The sequence below is a fragment of the Siphateles boraxobius genome, unplaced genomic scaffold (assembly GCF_051911475.1).
Source record: "Siphateles boraxobius isolate OS27281-9 unplaced genomic scaffold, OSU_SipBor_1 12, whole genome shotgun sequence".
In the NCBI taxonomy this organism is placed as follows: domain Eukaryota; kingdom Metazoa; phylum Chordata; class Actinopteri; order Cypriniformes; family Leuciscidae; genus Siphateles; species Siphateles boraxobius.
The window spans coordinates 25,624,272-25,649,614 of NW_027508722.1; the positions used below are offsets into that span (position 1 = coordinate 25,624,272).

A 25,343-nucleotide genomic window follows, 5' to 3' on the forward strand; every position below is an offset into this window, starting at 1 on the left:
GATAGAGAGAGGGAATGAGAGGGAGATAGAAACTTTCCCTTGAAAGTGTGCGGAAATCATTACGGTGCAGAAATCGGAGCATTTGTATAGAATAAACAATCTGAGTTCTGTAAAGTAATACTGACAGAAAATAACATTTGGAAAATTATTCTGGAAATAGGGTCGATAAAAAGTAAGTAAACAGCGTGTAGGCCTACTCTCATATTTGCTCAGTGGGTATGAACAAATTTCAGAAGATTTCTATAAGGCTGGAAAGGACGCATTTAAGAGCTCTGAGACATTTATAAATTATATTATTAAATATTACATACAGTGTAAAGCTCAGTCCTGCAGGTAAACTGCAGGGATAAAGTACAGCATGTGCTGATTATATCAGCCGAACATCAGAACTTGGCTCTTCTCGCAGAATTAAATGAAGCCTTGAGGAGTTTTCTGATGTTTCAGCTTGTTTTTAATGCAGAAGGCTCTGTCATAAAAAATGTTATGATGAAAGGAACTGAATTAATATAGTTATTCACAACCTGAATATTTGTCGGTTTGGCTGAGGAGACACATAGGATGATGGAATAGGACACTTTAAAAGTTCATATATCCTGTGCTCCAATTCTCTCTCTCTCTCACACGCACACATAAACCTTTCCCCATTTTCTGCCTATTTTTAAATTTGAGAAATGGACACAATGTAAACAATGTTATCAAACTGCAAACAAATGAAGGCTAATCTTGCTGCTATAGCCGGCAGAATAGGTGGAGAGAGTCAATAGACGTGAGCCGAAAGGCAAGATCAGCTTGATTAGGGAGAAGGACGGCCAGCGCATCCAACAAAGAAAATTACCCTCAGGTCCACAGTCACAATCTCATGCAGTCTTGCCACTAATCTTTCAAACACCTTCATTAAGGATTAAAAGGCCTTTCTATTTGCCTGCAAATGTAATGTGATTTTGAAAATCAGAATCTAATCAAGGTAGCTTTGACCTTTTGGTCCAGTAGAATTATTGTTGGATGAGCAGTCTCATTCGGTTAGGCTCGTCATTTATGTTGTTAGTCAGCTTTTAATGCTGGAAGTGTCAAGGGGCTTCTTTAACTCGCATTGTGGCGGCCTCTTGTGGCTACTTCTGGAAGTGAAATACACACAGTAGTGCATTGCATTCCAGTACAGAAAAGTGCTGTCGCGGTGCAATGCTCGATGGAATCAGATGGTAATATCATGATGCTTTGACATATAGGCCTATAACATTTTACTGAATGAATATCATTATGGTTCTCCAAGGTAGGCCTACTAAGGGTGTCTAAGGCCACCATAAAATATTGGAGCACTAGCTCACATCTGGATGCACCAATCAGACTGGAAGGATTTCGTCTAATGTTTTATGAAAAACAGTGTAGCTTATACACACTACCGTTCACAATTTTGAGGTCTGCAAGTTGTGCAAAAAAAAAAAAAAAAAAACCTATGTGTGAACCTATAAATAAAATTTCCAGCACTCTTTATCAATTAAACAAACATACCAGTTAAGGTCTGGGTTGCCATGTATAGCATAATAACTTTTATTCAGGTCTACATGTCAAATCCATCATCCAGAGATCAGCTTTACATGATACAAAACAATTCTGTCAAAAAATAAAACAACAGACATATAAACAAATTGATGTGAAGATGCAAACGTAGCCTAACACCCAAAACCATGATTGACCAGCAGACCTGTGAAACCTTCAGTGAGTTTGATTGCTCTGAAATCCATCCCGGAAACAACCACAATTTCAGTGACTTCTCCAATAATGAATCACAGTGTCATTACCACATGGGATTCCTGACCACAGTCCTGACCAGGAATAACTGCCACTAATTGCTACATTCTAAAGCGTTGAGATTAATTGTTCGTAGTAAGAACTTTAATTTGATTGACTTGTGCTAATGCATATTCAACACCCAGAGCAACAAAGGAGTTGTAATATTTTTCTCTCTCCACACCCAGAGCTTCAGCTCTTCTTCATAGTGCCAACCCAGATCCACTGTTTTGCAGAAAAGAATAGACAGGCAGTTCAAAAGTTTGGGGTCAGTGAGATTAAAAAATAAACATAAATTGTTAGAAGTCTCTTATGCTTGCCAAAACTGCATTTATAGGATCAAAATACAGTAACATCAATATTTTGAAACATGTTTACTAATTACAGTAGGCCTAACTGTTTTATATTTTCATATATTTTAAAATGTAATTTATTCCTGTGATGCAAATCTGAATTTTCCACGTCATTACATTCAGTGTCACATGATCCTCGAGAAATTGTTAATATAATTGAATTTATGCTTAAAGAGATAGTTCATGCAAACAATTTAAATTCCCCAAAACCCCGTAGGATTAATGTTTGTTAATGTAAGTATAGAAGCCTACATTCAATCTGTTCATCATATAAAGTGATCGTGTCTCTTCGGAAAAGTGTCTAAACCGTGTAGCTGTCTATGGAGGGACAGAAAGCTCTCAGATTTCATCAAAAGGATCTTCATTTGTGTTCCGAAGATGAACGAAGGAACGTTTGGAAGGGCATGAGGGTGAGTAATTAATGAAATAATTTTATTTTTGGGGTGAACTAACCCTTTAAGAAACATTATCAATGCTGAAAACAGTTGTGCTTAATATTTTTTGTGGAAATATGATTTATTTTTCAGGATTCTTTGATTATAAAGTGCAAAAGAACCGCATTTATTTGAAATAGAAATATTTAGTAAAAGTTTTTCAATTTAATGCATGCTTCCAAAATAAATGTATTCACGCCTCAAAAAAAAAGGACCCCAAACCTGTACGTTAGTATACTAATACAATATCTAAAGATATTTGACTTCTAATCATTTTGATTAACTAGACTGTGCTTGCAATTAATGTGTGGCTCTTGTGAGATTGAATCACATCAATGCGGTTTACGAAGTGTTTGTTCCCTAATTCATTAATGCCTACATTCATTAAATATTAATCAATTAAAGGAATGAAGACATTAGGCCATTTACATTGAAATAGACCTACTACATCAAAAGTTTAATTTACGAGTCTGTGTTTATATAGCATCTCATAGTATGTCCAAGTACTTCTTGAGGACACTGTACACTAGGTACCAAACTTGTAAAAAAAATAGCAAATGTACCATACCATCATCACTTTTTGCCCTGTTTATTAAGATAAAATAATCAATTTAATTAATTCAATACTCTACATGCTCAAACTCTAAAACAGTCGTCACACTTGTGAATTATCATTAATTTCACAGATATAACTTACAGAACAGAACAAGACAAGTGCCACAGAAAGGCAGGCACTGGTGTTTCAGCTACACGGACGCTTTGTGTCGAGTATGAAACGAAACATGTCAGAAATCTTTTAATACTCTATACAACCTACAAATCTATGTTTTAGCTGTTATTGTCTACTTTTCCGACTTGGATGAGAAGGAAGCGCAATTGTGTTTGTTCCACTGTGGTGCATGAGATACAATCAGAACCGCAGATGTCACAGCAAAAACAGTATAATGCTTATCTTTTTTGATTGAGGACAACAGGAGATTTCAGTTGCAGTTAATGGCTAAGCAGATTATGCTAATGCACATCCCTATTAGGGTGATTTATTGCTGAAGGTTTAGGGTGGCCAATATGACTCAACAGTTTACTTCTAACATTTTTAGAGGATTCAACTCAAACTGAGCAGTACATCAGATTTCATTACCAGAAAAACAGTGTTGATTGTAGTTTCTAATATATTGATTCATCCTACATACATTTTTAATGATTTAAAGGGGTCATGAACTTCTTTTTTATTTTACGTTTCCTGAGGTGCACTTATAACGTTAGTGGGACTTTTAAATAAAAATTTTCATAATTTAGAAATAAAAGCCTATTTCCTTCCCTGATTTTAGCCCTCGAATTTGAGTCCCTCTAGTTTTAAGGGGAGTGTCTGCTGTGAGATGTACACACCCAATGCTATGATTGGCTTACATATTTGCATATGAACTAAGTATTAATTGTGTAACTCTCTCGAAAACTTTTACTATGTTTTTACTATTACAGCTATCGAGATTAACTAATCATGAAAAGTGTTGATTATAGCATTAGATCTATTTTTAGATCTACTCTCTACATTATATTTAGATCTCTACTCTACTTCATAACTAACAGTGCAAACAAGATGTAAATAAGAGATTCATTGTGCAGTGTAGACAGTGTCATTAATTATAATGGGAGTTTTGGCGGAAGTTTAGAACTCAGTCACTTATAAACTCGTGCTGTGATTGACAGCTCCAGTGCTGTCAATCACACAGCTTTCCTACCATTAGGATGCTTTGGAAGGTAATGTTATTTTTAGTCTAGTGGTAATCATTTATTGCTCTTCTCATCTCACTAACGTGCCAGTGGGCGTGCCCTAAGATTTAGTGTAGAAGTAGGCATTGATCTGATTCTGCAGAGGCGGTCGCACTATTATGTCATAAATGTGACAAAATCTGAAACGAGTCATTTTAAGAGTTTGGTTTCAATAAAAGATGTTTTTGGACTAAAAAGGAAGTTTTAAGTTCTGAAACGTATAGAATGCTTTTTATTTTTACAGTGACCTCATACATGTCAATTCATGACCCATTTAATGAAGTGTTGATATGCATTTAGCACACTACAGGAATGGTCAAGTAAGTAATACCAGCAATATTAGTGTACTTGCATACAAACTTCAGTAAATTTCATTTGTAAAGAGCTTGCAAGTACATACCTTACATTAAAAACCACCGCAGGTGAAAAACCCACTCTAGGGATCCCACACACACACACACACACCGTATATCTGAGAGTACTTGCAGTAAAAGTGCTGTAACGTCAATACATGTCTTTTTTTATTCTTCTCTTACAGAACTAGTGAACAGTCTTTGGTCAAAAATAAAAAACCTTTAGAACAACAATTCAAGGCTTCCTCCTTATTCAAAGCAACAAACTTAAAATCAAAGACCAATCTGATTGGCTAACGTTACGTAACGAGGTAATGTCAATGAAAATGACCCATGGCTTCAGCGGCTTTCACCCGCACGAGAGGATCTGGATCCTGCAGCAGCATCACCAGACCTGAAGAGAGGGAAAAATAACTTAGTCCATTAATCAAAGGAAAATTAGTTTCATTGAACATACACGTCAGGTGATAACCAACCAAGAGCATGGTGGATTTACTGTATTTAAGAGTTTCAACAGCAATACATTCTACAATGCACTACCAGACAGAATCATCATCAAAATAGAAGCAAAAATAATAGATTCCTTTGGTGCCAAGAAACAGCAAATGTAGCACAATAACAAGGATGTGCCGTCTTTCCTTAAATATATCTCTTGACTGCAGATATTATTATAGAACTGCTGTACCTACCTTTGGTCACTGACCCCATATTCATATGGGAGAAATGCTCATCAGGAAGGTTTCCAAGCAAAAACCCTAAAAATTCACAAAACATGGTTACAAAACCATCACAAAATAATAGTAGAAAAAATATCAATACTAAAAAAGTTATTTTAAATATTGTATTGCAATATTAAAGTTAAAAACAACTATTCAATGAAGTATAAATATTTGCAATACTAAACACTGAAATAATAATAAAAAGGATTTTACCAATGAACATGGCAGCACCGGCTCTGATCTCAGACCAGTTACTCTTGAAGAACTGAATGACTGTGATGTGGTAGAAGTTCAGCATGCCTGGGAAATCCTGGATCTTTGTGAACACACATTATTATATTTTTTTTTTTTGACTAAATTATCAGTAACAATCTGTTCAGGCCCAATCACACCAAAGACAATAACTTTAACGATAAATATAGTTTTGAATAAATCTTTCTAAATTTAAAAGGATAGCAGAGTCCCCCGCCTCAACTATAACAATAATGGCATATAGGCAGGGGTGCACATAACATTTTCAGTGAGTTACTCGGGTGAGTACCAGGAGATGGTGTTTGGTACTCACCCCATGTATCGCGGTGTTAATAAGTGCATTCTTCCTCACTGTCCTCCTCATCACTGTAGAAGCTGTCAATCACAGCTGTCAATCATGACGTCACATTCCTGTTTTTATAGCTTATAACTAACTAAAGACCAAACTTATTTTTTTTTTTTAAACAAGCACTTAAATTTACATAAGCGTGAAAAAAACTACCTAAAATACAGAAAACATCTTTGGAAAAAATTTATTTGAAGTGTAATTTGATTGTTTAGTTTTCATCGCGTTCTTTAGACTACATGGGGAGAATTTTGAACAACTCACTGTAGCTGTGTCAACCGGTATGCGATTTGTCAGTCAAAAATAGTCGATCTCCGAATGCAACTTAACAGGGAGGAGAGTAAAGATGGAAAGCTCCTAAAGCTTAGTTCCATATAAATTCACGGATAATGTGTTGTTTTGTCGTAAGTGAAAAACAATATTGACTTTGTATTTGAAAAAGGATCCTCGTATAAGAAGCAATACTAAAATTCAGACTCAGTTCATTCGCATTCGGAGATCGACTATTTGTGACTGACAAAATGCCAACGGACACAGCTACAGTGAGTTGTTCAAAATCTTTCTTTTTAGTAAACTCTGTGTCCACAAACAATGTTCTCAATGCTCGAGTTCATGTGTAGAGCCCCTGGTGATACTTCGAGCAAAATTGCACGTTGTGTCGAGCCTTCTTATTGTTTTAAAAATAGCCATTTTTGATGCTATCATATACGTGCCCCTAGCTCTCCCAATCAAAAGGCAATTTGACCGAAAACAAAAATACGGTCAAACTTTAAAGTGACGTTTCCATTTTAATTATGCTTTTAAACGAAAGTTTGCCTCCAGTAGATAAACAAAACGACAGTTACCCTTTAAGTACGCAAAGGCGCGTAGTAACACAAGTGGCATTACCCATAGACATCATATAGATAGACGCCCTATCGACCGCTACTGCCTATTGTCGCGGACGAGCCGTGGGGCCGCCATCTTAAACCGGTCACACGCTCCGCTCAGTGTAATCTGTTTGGCAGGTGCAATGAGCTGCCAGCGCATTTAATTAATCATATCTCACTGAAAACCGAACGGATTTTCACGCGGGGTTTTTTTTGCTGCAAAGGTCATACACGTAGCTACGATACAGGACACACTGAATATTTTGTTCACAAAATACAACTAATAGTACGGTAATGTTAAATGTTAAATCTTACTTGTGTTAAGTAATCCCCGAGTGATGGTCCGCCGATTTGAGCAGGAATATGCTGCACAGTGCTCTGAAATCTACTGCTGCTATGCAACGCAAATAGGAGTATGACCTGCTTAATATGGCGGCCGCATTTCTTGCGCCACAGCGGCCAATAGGGCATCTAGTCTCTATATGATATCTATGGCATTACCTATTCCTGATTTTTGTCGCGCATGCGTACCTGCGTACCAGTTATGTGCACCCCTGCATATAGGAACAATATCATTAGAATCACTTTCACAATGTTAGCAACAAATGGATGATAAAAAACATTAACAGCCATTAAAAGCTTGAGCATTTAAAGCAGCAGACAACCAAAATGCAGCACATGTTTGTAATAAACAGAACGATATTGTTCGTTGGTATGGACGCTAATATAGTTATCCTTATAGTTATTGCTCTCATTGTGAACTGGACTTTAGTCCCCGTATTATGAACTAAAACTGCTGACAACAGTAAGTATATCAAAGAAGAATACAAAGATACATGCAAATGTGGCATAGCACAGTAATCTTTATAAAAGGGAATCAGTCAACTCATCAGCATGCAGAGAGAGATGAATGTACTGTGCAGTTATTCAATGCCTGTATTTATAATTAAGTTTTGGTTCTTGCCATACTAGGTATTTGGTGAGGTCATTAATGAACTCTCCATAGTGCAGACCCTTCTCCTCAAGAAGATGATTCTGGAACATGGCAGAGATCTGTTCTGAACCCACGACTGGAGCGCACACACGCATGGCATACTTGCATGCCTAGGGGAACAAAGACGCACACACATAAACACAAACATGCAATATTTCCATTATTATTCTTGAAAGACTTCTGGTTTTTGCATAATCCTTTTTTAACTAAATTTCAATATTTATACCCATTATAAGAAAAGCAATCATTGTAGGAGTGTGTGCAGACTAAACACTGACCTTGACCACTTGAGGGTTGGGATCATTGAGGTGCAACAACAAGCTGACCAGAACATTGTGGATCTGATCTTTAAAGATGGGCTCGCCTGAGCCGAACTTTGACAGGTTTCCCAGGAGCATGATGGAAGCGCATCGGATCTCATCGTTCTCCTGACAGAACATGACAAAAGACCTTTTGAGTAAAGCCTAAACAACAAAATCCACAACCAAAACACTGTACTCTAATAGCCTGTATTTACCAAGAATTTCCTTGAGAAAAGTCAAATGTTTTAGAAAATTGTAAGTCAATATAGGCGCTAACCCTTTAGAAAATGTTAATTGACAGCATCAGAAAGTCAAACAAAAGTTAATATTTATTTACTTTTTATTTAATTGTTTGAAACTTGTGCAACCATGTTACCAAAATCAAGGACATGTGTACATACAGTGTAAAGCTGATATTTAAATAGACAAAATGTATCAATTTTTCTTTTAAAATTTACAAAACTATGCCAGGATGGGTACAGTATGGGAACAGTACGCAGGCGAAACCATAATTCGTGTTAACCTCACATTTGTGTGCAAGAGCTCAACAATTTTTAATAGTATTTTTTATTATTATTTATTTATTAATTTTTTTAATTATTTTTTCCTGCCATGCAGTAGAAAAGGTTCTAAATGTGGAACACTCGCACAAATTTTTTGTTAATTGTTTTATGTAACATAAATAGTTGTGGAAACATTGGACTTTTATGTTTTTAAAAAAGTAATGATACACCAAAGAAACTGTTTTATCAGTAATCAAACTGATATTGTTATTTTTTTAATTAGAATAAATAGAATGTTTACACTCACATTCTCCAGAAAGGGTTTTATCTTCATGAAGATGTAAACAACAAGCAGTTGAACATTCTTTTGGTCCAGGTAAAGCAATATCTTGGACATTCCTGACATGGCCTCCAGTGTGATGAGTTTCCTTGGATCATCCTTCTCTTCCATTCCTGAACTCATGGCTGCTAAAAGCTCCTTTGCGTACTTATTCACCTGAATGAGAAAAAACCCTAGCAAAGTTTAGCAATGTATAATTACACACTTAACTGACTGATATTGTTACCAAGCTTTTGAAAGTAATGACATAACTTCATTTTACTACGGAGAGAAGAGAAAAATCAGAGCAGAACAATTGAGGGCGTGGGGAACATGGGGAACTTTTGGCAGCAGTTGTTAGGTAAACATTTTCATTAGAAATGTCCTGCATGTTTCCTTACTGATTGTTGCATAAACAAGTTGACATGCATCTCACACTGTTGCCAAAAAACAATTTTGTCTAAAAAAATCTATTAGAATTTTCATCAAATTAGTGTTTTCAGATGTCAAGCAGAGCATCTGTACCTTCTCAGGTGAGCCCACAGCAATGTTCCCCAGGCCTCGGACCGCCAGCATGCGGACAGTACCGCAGGTGTCAGTGATTCTTTCCATCATGTTGTTCATCAACATGTCCAAAATCATCAGTTCAGTCACTACGTGGTGGTTCAGCAGCTAGAAGGAGTAAACAAATAAATCTTGTCATTTGAATTCAGCAACATCTGAAAATATCATATAAAAACATACACTTAGTATTTTTTTGATTATGTAACGCTAGTCAATTTAAGTCGTATTGGACTTAAAGGGGTGAATACAAGAACAGACCTAAGTTTAGTTTATCGAATGTAAAATGAGCCTGTAATTATCATTATTAATATTGAAAACAGTTGTACTTAATATTATTTTGTGGAAACTATGATACATTTTTAAGGATTCATTGATGAAAGAAAGTTTAAAAAACAGCACTGATTTGAAACAGAAATCTTTTGTAACAATGTAATTTTCTGTGACTTTTGATCAATTTAAGTATTACATTCAAAAAAAATAAAAAAGTCATACTGACCGCAAGCTTTCGAACAGTAGTATAAGATAAACTACTGTTAAAAACAATCTGTGGTTTTGTAAAATAATTATCCTTTAGCTATTCATTGTTACTAAGCTTTGAATTAAGCAGAAATTGTATAAAAAAAACTTAAAATCACATAAATCTAAATGTTCTCACCTCAGAGAAGAAGGCTGTGACTGTGATCCTCTGGCACTCGTAAATATTACAGAGAGAAGGACACAGACTCTCCACAATTGCGGGGAGTCTTGGACCAGCATGCTTTGCCATTGCTCTGATAGAAAGAATAGCTTTTTCAAAATCTAGTATTGCAGAAGACCACATTTAATCTTACCACAATGAGACAGAAAACAGCATGTTCATTTAAACAATTATGCATTACTTGACAATTTCCACAAAAACTTGAGACAACAGCTTGAAATTGACTAGTAGCACTCTCGAAATGTTGTAATTGAACACATCCTGTGCATGTCTTCAAGAACAGTTCTATGGTTAAACACATCTCCTTTAACATAGCAGAACAAAGCAGAAAAGTCTGCAAACAACAAACAGTCCAAGAGAACTGGTGTATGACGGAAGACAGGTGTGTGCACCTGGAGAGCAGAGTGACTCCTAATGTGTGCTGCTGCGGGTCCTTCATCTTGTCCCAAGCTCCCTCCTGATCTAATGGTTTCACGACAGCGTCCAGCTGAGCTCGACCCAGCAGGATCCGCAGGGCCTCCACTGCCACCCTGAACACACACAGCAAAGAGAAACACAGATGTCTTCTTAACTCCATATCAAATCCTGAGCTGCTTCCGTATCTGCATGAGCAGTTACCTTCAAATTCACCATCCGACACAAAATGAAACCTCCTAAGCGATTGATTTGAAACCCCTTTTTACACAACATGACAGTATGTTGCTAAGCTAAACAACAAATAAGCACATCTATTTGGTGATTTTTTTTTTTTTTCATTTTTAACGTCATGGTGCTATTTTATTCTTCAAATTGGCAAATTCTTCAAAAACTAACAACTATTTTCCTAACCTCTGAACTCATAGCACTCCATGGTCTCTTTATTCTCACATTAAACACATATGGAACCTTTTCACAGACTGTGATAACCACCTCAACAATCGCAAATCTAATGAAGTTTTTCATATTTTCATTTTTTTTAAATGTAATGCACAAAAAATAACGCTATACGTTGTGTTATATTGCTTTGGCAGTAAATTACAAAAAAATAATTAATGCTGCTGCGAGGCTGAGGGAGTGATCTTAATTAAGAGGAAAGTATATTAATGAATAAATTATCACTGACATTAAAATACTGAAAAAACCCTCCAATATCTATTTAAATTATTTTTAAAAGAAACGCATAAAATCAAGAACTGCAAGTTCTTGAAATTTCTGGAATCATAGTTAATTATATATCTATATTGGTATAGATGATTGGTATATATCAATATTCCCAGTTTCTGTAAATACACAAAAAGATTAAAAACAAGTAGCTTTCTCACAATTACAAGTACAACAGTCAAAAAGTTTGAGAACCACTGTGTTCACAGTGCAACTCTGAATAAGCACAAAAGCACAAAATTGCATATTTATGCCACTCACCCGCACACATCAAAATAAGCCACATTGTTTTTGTTGGTTGTTTTGCGTTCTGAAATGATGCTGTTGCTGTTGAGATCTTTAGGTAGCTGAACTCCAACGCTAGAACCCAAACGCAGAAGCAGAGCGCTGAAGAGCTTTGGAAACAGATACGCCACGGCGTCAGCTGACTGACCATTCAGCATCATCTCACGAAGGGCACATGTCATCTAGAAAACATGGAATAAAAATAAATAACTATTAATTATCAAACAGGACACTGCCTTGACAAACAGACTACAATTGAAAAACATTTTTTAATTCACTGACACCAAACTTTTCAATGGTAGTGAAAGCCATTTAATACATAAAATGAATAAAAGAGGTTTAACCGTTTAACACATTAACACCATTTCCTAACTAATGCAACTGTAAAGAATCAAGCGATTAATTGCATCCACTAGTATTTGTTTCAACAAGCAATGACTGTCAATAACATTGCCAAACACTTGACATGTCAGGATGGGAAGTATGAAGCTCACAATAAAATCCCTACATCCTGCTTCACAAGGACTATGTTTGCTTTTTTGTGATTTTGTTGTTTCATGCAGCATTTCTCTTTCAGTAAATACAGAAACATTACTTGACTCTGCATAATTGACAGATTATCTCTAGTTAGGGTGAGGCATTTTGTGTTTTAAAAGCCAAATGACACAAATCCTACATATATTAAAACTTACAGCCAATGGTTGGCTTGTGGCAACTTTGGTCAAACCAGGTCTTAACATGGACTCCTTATCTACATAGGGAACCATAACACTGAGCTTCTCGATAATCATCTCCATGATTTGCAGGGCCAAAGTGCTGTCTGCTCCTAGAGCCATCCACATCTCACAGCTCCAGCTGGAGAAAACACACAATGACACACACACACACACACATTAAGCACATCATTATTATGCTTGAGCATCACGGAGCACATGCCAGACAATGAATGCCATGCACATAAACAACACACACAATAATCACCTGTCGTATGGTAGTGGGTAGGCGACGAGCGTGTTGACCACTGTCTGAAGGTGCTGTGTAGCGAGGATGAGGATGGACTGACCGATGGCCACCTTCACCTGCTCTTCACCAATCACCTGCAGCCGGCTGTGCAACACCTCCAACATCTCTGGCACCTGACAAAGAGTCAAGACACAAGAAGGTGAAAACTGACAAGATAGAAAATAATTACGATATCATTGAACATGAAAACAGGAGCATGAAGAGAGCATTTGTGCAGGCAGTGAGCTGCATTTTGGGAGTGTTATAGAAAATACTTTTCAACTAATTTTCTGTTACCTTTTACTAAATTCAAGCAGCTAAACTACAGACTGAAATTTAAGTTTTTATTCACTAAAAATCCACTCTATTGTCTTTTGCCAAGCGCATGATAGAAGTGTTGTCCAATTAGAGAATTAATTGTTCTTTAAGTTTTAATATTTCAATGAATTAGTTAGAATCTGAAAAATTAGCTGGAGAGTTCAATAATGACTTAAATTGCATAAAATGCATTTTATTGCATACAAACACTTGTAGCTGTATAAACTACATATTTTGCTACAATAAATATTAAAATTAATTAGTGAATAGTTTTTTTTAACAAATTAATTATATAAATTGTCAGTTTACAACAAACCAGTTCATTCAAATAAATAGGATGATACATAGAGATGACATTTATTATATCAGTTTGCTTGTCTATAAATCTCCATGTCCAATATAAACTGATCATGTAACATTTGCCGGCACTAAAAGAAAAAATTTGATTTCCCCAAATCTGATGAAAGTGTAATGTACCAGATCCTGCAGGCCAGCACCTCTGTTCTTTAGCAAGGTGTTGAGGATCACGCTGGATGCTCTGGAACAGTTGGACTGAGAGTCCACCAAACCATCAAACAGCATAAACAACAGGGTGGTCAACTGCTGCTGGGGCAAACGCTTACTGATGATCTAAAACACAAAAGACAGGGGGTGAAGAGTGAGAAAGAGAGAGAGAGAGAGAGAGAGAGAGAGAGAGAGAGAGAGAGAGAGAGAGAGAGAGTGGATCTCTGGAAGCATCAGTGCTTTAGGAGAACATTACATTGAGGCAATCTACCTTAGTCAGCTCAGAGCAGGTTTGGTACAAGACTGAATGGTCAGGATTGCTTAGCTTCTCACGAACATTTAAAAGAGCCTCAACTGAATCGTCTTTGTAGTCCAGTGAAAAGCCTGTCAAACAGAAAAGCATCATGCCTCTTCCATTTTTCTTTAAGTATTTCCAGAACAAGATAACAGTGTAAACAAGTTCATATTGACACACTGTCGATCTGAAGCCCACCCTGGCTCAGACAAAACGGAGTTGTGCTATAAAAAAAAAAGGGCAGTACCTTCATAGCGCAGCTGAATGTACATTAGACTATAGACGCAGTCTATGGCTGCCCGCCGCACCTCAGGGTTTGGGTCTGTGCACCGTGGGGCCAGACGCCCCACAAGAGCTCCCAGATTATGGAATGTCACTAGATTCTAGAAAGAGAGAGAGAGAGAGAGAGGGGGGGGGGGGGAGAGAGAGAGGGGGGGGGGGAGGGAGAGAGAGAGAGAGAGCGAGAGAGAGGGGGGGGGAGAGAGAGAGGGGGGGGGAGAGAGAGAGAGAGAGAGGGGGGGGGGAGGAGAGAGAGAGAGAGAGAGAGAGAGAGAGAGAGAGAGAGAGAGAGAGAGAGAGAGAGAGAGAGAGAGAGAGATATTAGCACTGAGCATGAGATCTAATAAGATTTTAACTGCAGTACATTTTTTTCCTAAAGCACATATTTCATTAAGCAGTGCCTTGAGGAAGCCAAAATAAATTATCCTGCTTAACATTTTAGCTTGGGCAGAATAAAACTAATATGTACTTAAAGTGAACGCTTTGTATTTAAAGGATGTGAGAGGTTTGTCTTAAACATACAAACTCACATTGTTCAGGGTAACGATCTACAAATAACCAGAATGTTTTTTTTCATGCAACACATAAAATAACACTTTACTTGCTACATTTACCATCATAATTCATAAATATGCTTCAAAATAATGATACTGAAAATAATAATGATAATAAATACATATCTGTAATCTATAATATCTAAATATCTTATGATTAAAATATGATACGATTACTTTTTTTATTTATATAATTTACAACACACACACACACTAATATATATATATACACACACATCAATGATGTCCTTTACCTTCACATTGAGATGGTCCAGATAAAAATGCAGTAACTCTGCCATGGTCTTTGCTGCTCTCTCCCGCTCATATTCTTTTCCTGAACTCAGCCAGCTCTCAATATGCTGAGAAAAAGAAAAAGCACTCAATACATGGGGTTCAGACAAAGAGACTAGAAAATGGCAAGTAACTTTTATAGTTACTACTTCACCTTGACAACAGACTGTAGACCATCAGGATTCAAATCTCTGGCTAACACATTCTTCAGCAATTCAAGAAGAGCGTTAAAAGTATCTGAATATAAGGCCTGAGGGGAAAAGAATTGTGATGAAAAACAAACTCTTATGTTTAAAGCATGCATGAGACAAAAGAGACACTCTCACAGGGATGCGTATGTACGTACTATACATGCATATTTTATTCTGACCTCTCTTTGCTGTGGATCCAGGGCTTCTTCATCTTTTGCTTTGTCCAGAGTGTCCAAAGTAGGAAGCCCATAAACACCAGTCAAACATATTTTTAACAAATCAAAGTTTTCATTTTCTGATAAAGGAGGATCTAAGTTTCTGAAGGCTTGAGTCAAGTTCTTACTAGATTGTGGCACTGTTTCATTAAGCATCACGATGAACAAACATGTTTAGCATATATTTACAAAGACAAACATTTTAAAAATAGCGCAGATGAACACTAGAAAGATTTAAAATGGTAGGATACATGAGGTTGGCACATGTGGTCATAACCAGATAGCGAACAGGGGTCCGCATGACATCTGCTGGTTCAGCTTTGATGAAATCCTGCAGGAACATAAAAGACAAATGCTAAATAGCTATATCATATTCTGAAACTGATCAGAGATATACAAAATAACATTTCATTTTATGCCACATTCATCTCCTAGATTTTGCCCAATGGAAATGTAATCTTCCTTATACTGAAAGTACATTGAAAACATACTGTATATGAAAAAAAATTATCTTCAAATCAAACCTCTCACCATCATAACACCCATCAGCTCTTGTTTGCGGGAGAACAGGAAGCCCTGTTTACGGACACTGTTGCTGATGGCCTTGGCAATGAGTCCAACACTATGAATGAGACTGAGCTTCATAGTCATGTCCTATGCACACACACACACACGCGCGCACACACACGCGCACACACACACACACACACACACACACACACACACACACACACACACACACACACACACACACACACACACACACACACACACACACACACACACACACACACACACACACACACACACACACACACACACACACACACACACACACACAGAAAGAGATGAAAACACACTCAAATTGTGATTTATGGAACAAAGCATATGTCAATCAAACAGAACAGGCAAATCAAGACCTGGAATTAGAAAAGTATTTCCAGGTCAAAGTCGCACCCAGCATGCTCATTTTAAATAAATAAATATACATGTTTTACTCATAACATTTAATTGTACTTTAAACCGTGCAATAAGAGATGAAAATCACAATGTGCGACAATATAATTGTGATTCAATAGAAAAAGAGTTGAATTGATAAATCAAGCCACCTAAAATCCAGAAAACCATGAATCTAGACACTGTGACGCTTTAGTAAGACAAAGGTTATCAGGTTAGTGAGTTTTTATTTGACCTTCTCAAAAACCATGAAGCTTTCACTTACAAGTGTAGAGTAAATTTTAAAAATGTCATCTTTGTTTTATATCTATTTTATCAAAAAACATTTTTAAAACTTTTTATCTGCGAAAAAATGTTTTTCAAACTCAAGTCTCATAAAAAGTGTCATAAAGAGATAACTTTTTTGAGAGGGTCAAAAGGTTATACTGTAAAGGTTTTGATTGCAGCATCAAGACTGAAGAGAAAGTGAGTTAAAGTTTAAAGGTCAGAGGTGAGAGAAGGTCCTCATGATCTCTTCCCTTCACGGTACCTTGGTCTCTACTTTAATTCCCAGAACCTGTACAACAATAAAAGTAATGATCCAATGTAATTCACAAACATGAAAGATAATCCATTTTATTTAACAATAATCAGAACTTTATGATTGGGCACACAATGGACTATCAGAATGATGAATTATGTGACCCTTCAGATACTTTAAGTACATTGAGATATAAATCAAAATGCCTTTAGTTGTGTGCGTGTGTGTGTATAAAGTTGTATAAAGAAAATAATGGGTATTGTTCAAAATGTATGTATAACTTTGATGAAAGGTTTTGATCCACTTTAAATGTTGACTACTGTAGTATAAATATAAAACATCTAATTTTAATGAATTCAGTGAATAAACAAAGAAAAATTCTGCAAAAATCCCCATAAAGACTCACATGAACTCAACTTTGATATTCAATTTTTACCGGAGTGCAGAGAGCTAACAAAATGAGTGACATGGTTCCCTAAGAGTGAAATTATTTTAAATCGCACAATTACATTATGAATATGGATGAAAAATGTTTCAGCACTCAAAGAGAATTAATGATCCTTATCATTAAAAATCGTTTAGATCAAACAGTCATAACTGCAGCCTCAAAAGCAGCCAGCTGAATCTTATCAACATATACTAGGACATTCAAAGGACTTATTAAGGAAAACACCTCACAGCAACAACACATTTTAATTTTTTTGCCTCACTGCTATAATAAACAATGAGAAATGATGAATGTATTATTCTGATCAAATAAATGAGCTGTTCATCTAACATGATAGAGCTACAGAGGCATGAAAATTTAAAGTTCTTCCAAAAATCTCCAAACAAACAATCAATGCAAATGCAAGTTGAGTCATCAATATTTTTGGTTACTTTTCCCAGAAGTTAACTATGACAATAAAACTGACTAAATCCCCAAAACTCATTGGTCAAAACTCATAATAACATTTTAGAATTTAGAAATTCCAGTTTACAAATACTTAGTAATACTACAACAAAACAGCTGTATTTTGAGGGCCACAGAAAGTCTTTTTACGCTGCAGACAAAAAAATATTATGGCATTACAGTTGAGCCCTATGATTTACCTTGGTGTTGAAGTTTTTCGAGATGTTTTGGAGAATGTCACTATCGATGCGAGTGAGGAGCTTATCTTCCGGAGCGTGCAACGCAACATAGCCGTAACACAAAATTAAAGTGCTTTTCATTTTCTCCACATCAACATCGTTTTTATCCTGAATGACGAGAAAAGTAACACAACAAGATACATGAGTGAATACGGTTTCTGAAGCACTTTATAAACCTAATATAATTATCCTTTTACTACCTAACCTTTGCACAATGGACCACTGTGCACTGTTAAATTTCACAATTATTATTATAAAAAAACATGACCATTTCAAACTAAATTTAAATGTTACAGTTTTTAACACCTGATTTGAAAAAAAGAAGAAGATATTTTTAATTTGTATTATGTGAGAAGCACAATGAAACTCGCCCTACTTTGAGAAGACCAAATATCCCTGAGGCTTTCCTGAAGGCGTCAGACTTCCCAAACTCCTCCAGTTTTTCCAGAGTGCCATCGAGATGGCTGCTGGCACACAGCCCGATTCCCATGGCAACACCCTGCAAACCAATTATTGCCTGTTACAAACATTATTCTTAATTAGCAGCTTTTAAATAACTGCAAAAACCCTTATATAACCGTTTTATTTAACGGTAGTCAATTTCTCCGATATCCAAACTGTGGAACTTTTGGATTAATTCTATACAAATCTATGATTAGAAACAATTTCAGTGATAACTAATACCACAGCAGAAGAATTACCTCAATTTGGATACAGGTATGGGTCAAAACGGACTTCTGTATGGACTACCGTATTTTCCAGAAGTCATGTTTTATCTTCTGAAACATGCTGCAATTTATCTTCCAATATTCTATATAATGGAATTAACGTCAAGCACACAAAAGCGTTTATAATAAGTGTTGTTTTTAATGAATTCCACTATAAGTTATGTTTGTTTTATACTGTTCTGTTAAGAATACCATTAAATAGAAAGGATTTGTTGTGGAGTGAGGGGAAATAAAATACATACAGTATTTAGAATGTTTGCCAATGTTTCGTTTTATTTACAGATAGTATAATTAGCGACTAGCTTCAGACTTCTTTTCTAATAATTGGTTTAGCTTTAATAATTTTTGTGACAGTGTGGTAAAAGGGATGCATTAAGATACATAATTCTCCATAGAGGGTTTTTGTGTGCTGTCTGAACGTTGTTCTTGAGCAAGCAGTTTGACTGTCAGCCCATAAACTCTCTCTTAATTCAGAAATCAGAAGTGAACTGATAAGTACACGGTGTACAAGTGCTGAGATCAGTGTACCGTTCTTTCGATTGCATCATTGTGGCGAGTGCTGATCAGGATCTCCTGCAGCTGTTTCTTGACCAACTCTTTATTGTGGCACTGTTGGAGAATCACACCGACACACCTATACAAAAAACTCTGAAAAAAGAGAGAAAAAGAAGAATTTGTCAAAAGAATGCAGGAAATGATGTCAAATGTACATTAAAATAATTATTTAGTTTGGGGGAACTGCATGAGACATTCATTTTGTAGGCTATACATCCAAACAAGCTGAGAACTATGTTCTTGAATTGCTGTTTAATACATATTTATATTTTTTCAAATATTTTACACAAAGCATTCATTGTATCAATACCAAGAAACTGTCACTTGTTTAGTTCTTCCACGAATGATCACAACAGCTGCCATAACAATGATTCATTTTTGAACAAAAAAATTAAATAATGACAATAAAAATAGCTATTGGACGTGGACTTATGGAGCTAGAAATGTGTCTTTATTACATGCGAGAAAATAAATGATTGAGAGACAAAAAAAAGTTTGAGAGAAAAAGTTATCACACTGATAGTAAAAGCATTTCATGAGAGAAAAAATAATATTTGAGAGAACAAAAAAATTAAATAATGACAATAAAAATAGCTATTGGATGTGGACTTATGGAGCTAGAAATGTGTCTTTATTACATGCGAGAAAATAAATGATTGAGAGACAAAAAAAAGTTTGAGAGAAAAAGTTATCACACTGATAGTAAAAGCATTTCATGAGAGAAAAAATAATATTTGAGAGAAAAAGTTTTCATACCAATAGCAAAAAATTATATTTGAGACTAAAAAAAGTTTTGAGAGAAAGTATTTTCTCATAGAACATAAAAAATTATAAATTTGAAAATTGTACAATTATTTCTGAGAAAAAAAAAAATCGTTCTCAAAATACTTTGAAAAAAATCTCAAATATATATTTTTTGCTATGAGTGTGAAAACATTTTCTCAAAAAAAAAAAAAAAAGTGTTTCTCTCAAAACGCTTTTCTTTGCTCTCGATGCAATTTTTTGCTCTCGTGTCAGGATTTTGCTTTAGCTGTGAAAATTGGGCCGGGCCTCTGATCTAGATACGTGCACTCCCAGCGCAAAAGAGTGCGGCGCGGGACTAGATTTGATGGCCGTGTGCGAGTGCGGGCGCGGGCGGTAATGCACTCACTCTGTGTGTGTGGGTTCCGGGAGAATAAAACGATTCGTGGGACTCCCGCAAACTAGAAATATCAATGAATAAAACATAAAAACAAATACATTTTTATTCATCTGTTGCAGAGAAATCTGTTGCAGTTGGCGGATGGATGATGAATTTTGTGATGCGGTTGCGGATGAAATAATAGCCCATCCGCGCATCTCTAGTGTGTGTCATCATCTTACCCAAACATTGGAGTGTCCGTGCTCAACTAAGGCAGAGACGGCATCTACTGTATCTAGGTGAACCGAACACGAACAATGGTGTAATGATTCAGTTCGACTCCCAAGACAAGACGATGCTCACCCGACTGGCCAATAGGAACGTTCCAATAGGAAAAAAAGAACGTGGCCCCGCCCATGACACAATTTTCACAGCTAAAGCAAAATCCTGACACGGGAGCAACAAATTGCATCGAGAGCAAAGAAAAGCGTTTTGAGAGATACACTTTTTTTTTTTAGAGAAATTGTTTTCACACTGATAGCAAAAAATATATATTTGAGATTTTTTTCAAAGTATTTTGAGAGAGATTTTTTATCTCAGAAATAATTTTAAAAATTTCCAATTTATATTTTTTTATGTTCTATGAGAAAATACTTTCTCTCAAAACTTTTTCTCTCAAATATTCTTTTTTCTCTCATGAAATGCTTTTTTGCTACAAGTGTGATAACTTTTCACTCAAACTTTTTTTTTTCTCAGATCATTTATTTTCTCGCATGTAATAAAGACACATTTCTAGCTCCATATGTACTGTTCCTTGTCAGTAATATTAAAGCTTTACTTTTTTTAGACCACGAAGAGGCACAGATGGATTTCTAAACTGACCTTCTCCTCCAGTGAGTTGTTGTAGGTGGGCAGGTATCGTGTGGCTTCTACTGCAAGCTGACCGGTCCACTGGCTGTCGTCAATGGCTGCCAGAGTTTTAGACAGGAGCTTCATCACAATCAGAAAGCAATGTCTGATTAATCACCATCAAAAACTTGGGCCATGTTCTCTTCTCTTATTCATATAGATTTCTTGATAACAGTTTTTTTAATATCGCAAGCTTTTCTTTTCAATAGTCATTTATGAGTTCATACATATTACAACAGACCTTAAGTAAATTGTCTTCCCACTTCTTTTTGTCCAGAGATACTTCTGATGATTCTGGTAAGAAAAACACAAAATTCAGTCAGAGATCCATTCAAACCACACTCTGGAAAAAGTCAAAGATAATGGGATACCCAATAGAAGTCTTGAAAGCTACACCATGTAACTATCTTGGAAGAGTCGTGGAATGTGAAATAGGAGTTCTCATATTCAAATATAATTTTGGCCGTATCTTGGAAACATCTGGTTGTCTTGTGAGTCTCTAAGGACAGGTGGTTTTGGGAGGCACTTGAGATCATAGCAGATGATTCAAGAACCTCTCCTTCGACTAAAAACTGATGGAGCAAGACAGAGCGAACCTGTAAAGTTTTAGTTACTGGCATAGATGTAATTTGCGGGTGGGACAGGTGGGACATGTCCCCACCACTTTTTGCCAGGGTCGATATTGTCCCCACCACTTTTTGAAACATCTTGCGGAACAGATGCATCTAAGGAAGTATCTTTAGCTGACTACCAGAGTAGAAATTGCATTCATTTGTATTAAATAAGAGGTGATCTGGCACTGGAATGCAGTTTTTGAAATCATTCGTTGTTCGTTGCCGCTGTAATCAGTGTTCTCTTGTGGCTCATACACAGTCTTCACACGGACAAACGCTGCAATCTATCACTTAACACTCTATTTGTTCTGGTGATGTTGAATCACAAAACAAAGTGCACACAAACGTGTCCCTGCTCTTGATAAACATCTTTAGTTTTAATGCAATTTTTTTTTTAAATAAACTATAGGAAGGCAGTTTAGAACACAAAACCTCTAACACGCTTAAAAAAAGTTATACCCCCCGACCATAAAGGCACACAAGCTTTGCTTGCGGATCTGTGTATTTATTCACTGATGTGAAGAAACTCTGTACTAACAATATATTGTATTCTACAGTAGTCAACATTTGAAGTGGATCAAAAAAGTTAATCAAAGTTGTCCTAAGACAAGAACGGGTATTGTTCAAATTTCATGTATAACTTTGATGAAAGGTTTTGATCTACTTCAAATGTTGACTACTGTATATATTTAAGGGCAAAACTATGACATTAAACGAGTTCGGTCTACAAGTTAAACTCAGCTTACTATTGAAATTGATTTCTGGATATCATAATGTTATTTTTTTCTGCAGTTGTTATAGTACATATCTGATATAGTAATGTATTAGCATGCACACATACACACACACTTTTTAAAACAAAGATAAGCCACTGGTTACTGGACTAAATACAGAAACAAGACCTCTTATGTCAGTACATTGACCTACGTCGTTGAAATATCGCAGCAAGTTAGATTAAACAGAGCAGTGCTTCCTTGCAAAGGCAATAAGACTAAATGGATTCTTTCATGGATAACATCATTTTCATGATGTCCAAATTCAGTTTCAAGATGACTGGACTTTTGAAAACATGGTGAAACATTGAAGTGTGCAAGGGGATGTTATGACCAGTAGGTGGCGTGGTCTGGTGGCCTTGTGAGGAACAGCCCTGTACCTAATCCTCTACATCACTGTTGTATATTTTAACAAACCTTCAAGATAATCGAGCAGCTTTGGAATCTCATTTTCCCACAGCGGCTCTGCTTTAGGGTGAATGTTAGGGCTGATAGAGTTGAGCAGACTGAGGGAGGGAGCACCGTGTCCCCTGCACCGAAACGGGAATGAGGCATTCACCTGAGGAAAATGTAACATTTATTTTAGATGTTTAAGGTCTGCATTAAGCAGCGACTAAATTACATCATGATCCAAAAGAGAGTATCTTGAGAAAAAGAAAAAGCTTAACACCAATATTATGTATATGAATATATATGTGTTCAAAGTTTTGAAACACTACTGTTCAATAGTTTGGGGTCAGTACGCTTTTTTAATGTTTTTTATGTTCACCAAGGCTGAATTTATTTGATCAAAACTACAGTAAAAGCAGTAATATTGTGATATTATTACAATTTAAAAATAACCTTTTTTATATATTTAATCTTAAATGTAATATTTATGTAATATACTATTTATTCCTTTGATGGCAAAGCTGTTTTCAGCATTATTACTTCAGTCTTCAGTGTCACATGATCCTTCAGAAATCATTCTAATTTGGTGCTTATGAAACATTCCTTATCATTACAGCTTAAAATGGTTGTACTGCTATATTTTTGTTAAAAAATACACTTGTAATCATTTTTTTCATGATTCTTTGATTAATAGAAAGATCAAAAGAACAGCAATGATTTGAAATATAACTTTTTATATTCAAGTAAACGTCTTTATTGTCACTTTATTGTCAATTTAATGCATCCTTGCTGATTAAAAGTGTTAATTTCTTTCAATAATAATTTTTTTTAAAAACTGACCACAAACTTTTGAACAGTTCGGTATGAAAGTAGCACTAGTATGTTGCAAAAAAAAGTGAAATATTCAGTTTGTCGGTCATACAAAAATAGGTAGCACTTTATTTTTCAGTCCTGTTCACCATGTACATAATATGTATTATAATAGTAATTGCAATAACTGGGTAATAACTAGGTACTAAACCTGAACCTACACCTAAACCTAACCCATGTAGTTACCTTATAATACCCACTACTTTCTTAGGTCAGTACACTGTAAGTACACATACTGTAAAATAAAGTGCAGCCCAAAAATATGCCACAACTGACCAGAATCAAAAATCAAGCAGTTCAGAGAGGCATGTAAAACGATACTTGGTTACTAACATAACCTCGGTTCTCTCTAGAGAGGGAACGAGTATTGCGTAAGTTTAGCTTACGATACGGGAAAGATTCATCTTCTCGAGATACTGAAGCCAAAAAATTATCCTTAATTTTGTATTCCTTGTCAGCGCAGTGCAGCAGCTAGCAGACCTAGAGCAGGCCATCTCGCGTGCTCATTGGCTGCCCTGCGGGCAACTGCTGCAGCCTACCAGTGAGCCCGGCGTGACGTCACGCCCAATGAAGGGCGCCCGCGCCTTCATAGCGTCACAGCCCGCCAGAATGGGTGTGGCTTAGCGTATAACACTAGGGGCTGTAGGCTGACTTACCTGGTTTTCGTCGACTGAAGCGAAGTCGCTTGTGGCGCAAGCACGGCCGGTTACGCAATACTCGTTCCCTCTCTAGAGAGAACCGAGGTTACGTTAGTAACCGAGTATCGTTCTCTTACGAGAGGTTCTCTCGTATTGCGTAAGTTTAGCTTACGCTACGGGAACACTTTGTCAACGCCGTGCACGCCAAGCATCCACATGAGACCCCGAGCTTTCAGGGGAACCCCATAAGTGGAAAAAATAAGGTGGCCAGCCACGCGGGCCATCACTTGTACATAAGCACACATAGGGAATACAGAGCAGCGCGCCGGTCTGTATAGGCACATGGCACATACCCTACTTAGTGCAGCTCAACCAGGAGAGCTGAGTCATGTGAGAGTGATCTGAGCAGGAGATCTGGGCAGAATACACCTCTCCTTCAGACTGACAACAGTTTAGCCTGCAAGGCAGGAACTTCTAGGTTATAAAACCTGACAAAGGTAGACGGGGAGCTCCAGCCCGCCGCTACACCTATGTCATGGATAGAAATTCCACTGGACCATGCCCACGAAGAGGCCACGCCTCTCGTGGAGGGCATTGCAGACCTTTTGACGCGTAAGCGGCCGCTATAGCGTCTACTATCCATCTGGACAGGCTCTGTTTCGAGGAGGCGAGACCCTTGGTGCGCCCACCAAACGAAACAAAAAGCTGTTCCGAACGCCTGAAGGAGGCGGAGCGCGTAATGTAAAACCTCAGCGCTCTGACAGGGCGGAGGAGATTCACATCACCTTCGCTGTTAGATGC

At 36.7% G+C, this 25,343-nt stretch overlaps 1 protein-coding gene across 2 annotated transcripts in view; it reads right to left on the bottom strand.

Annotated features, from left to right (window-relative positions):
- Positions 1–1,512: 1,512 nt before the first annotated feature.
- The window catches only part of mroh1 (maestro heat-like repeat family member 1), a 45,251-nt gene continuing 21,420 nt past the window's right edge, over positions 1,513–25,343 (bottom strand). Inside the window, exons 17-43 of one of the 2 annotated variants that reach the window (XM_077215812.1) lie at positions 23,062–23,203; positions 21,499–21,551; positions 21,231–21,338; positions 19,202–19,321; positions 18,322–18,444; positions 17,907–18,053; positions 16,824–16,850; positions 15,869–15,991; positions 15,589–15,668; positions 15,302–15,440; positions 15,086–15,181; positions 14,895–14,999; positions 14,055–14,190; positions 13,784–13,896; positions 13,486–13,638; positions 12,670–12,824; positions 12,381–12,543; positions 11,665–11,870; positions 10,656–10,793; positions 10,222–10,336; positions 9,528–9,674; positions 8,991–9,179; positions 8,157–8,306; positions 7,854–7,988; positions 5,631–5,733; positions 5,388–5,453; positions 1,513–5,092 (exon numbers count right to left, since the gene is read on the bottom strand). In XM_077215812.1, coding sequence (XP_077071927.1) covers positions 5,016–5,092; positions 5,388–5,453; positions 5,631–5,733; positions 7,854–7,988; positions 8,157–8,306; positions 8,991–9,179; positions 9,528–9,674; positions 10,222–10,336; positions 10,656–10,793; positions 11,665–11,870; positions 12,381–12,543; positions 12,670–12,824; positions 13,486–13,638; positions 13,784–13,896; positions 14,055–14,190; positions 14,895–14,999; positions 15,086–15,181; positions 15,302–15,440; positions 15,589–15,668; positions 15,869–15,991; positions 16,824–16,850; positions 17,907–18,053; positions 18,322–18,444; positions 19,202–19,321; positions 21,231–21,338; positions 21,499–21,551; positions 23,062–23,203 — 3,309 coding nt within the window. In that variant the 3' untranslated portion in view covers positions 1,513–5,015. The remainder of the gene's footprint in view (positions 5,093–5,387; positions 5,454–5,630; positions 5,734–7,853; positions 7,989–8,156; positions 8,307–8,990; positions 9,180–9,527; positions 9,675–10,221; positions 10,337–10,655; positions 10,794–11,664; positions 11,871–12,380; positions 12,544–12,669; positions 12,825–13,485; positions 13,639–13,783; positions 13,897–14,054; positions 14,191–14,894; positions 15,000–15,085; positions 15,182–15,301; positions 15,441–15,588; positions 15,669–15,868; positions 15,992–16,823; positions 16,851–17,906; positions 18,054–18,321; positions 18,445–19,201; positions 19,322–21,230; positions 21,339–21,498; positions 21,552–23,061; positions 23,204–25,343) is intronic. The other variant, XM_077215821.1, reaches the window with a different exon arrangement.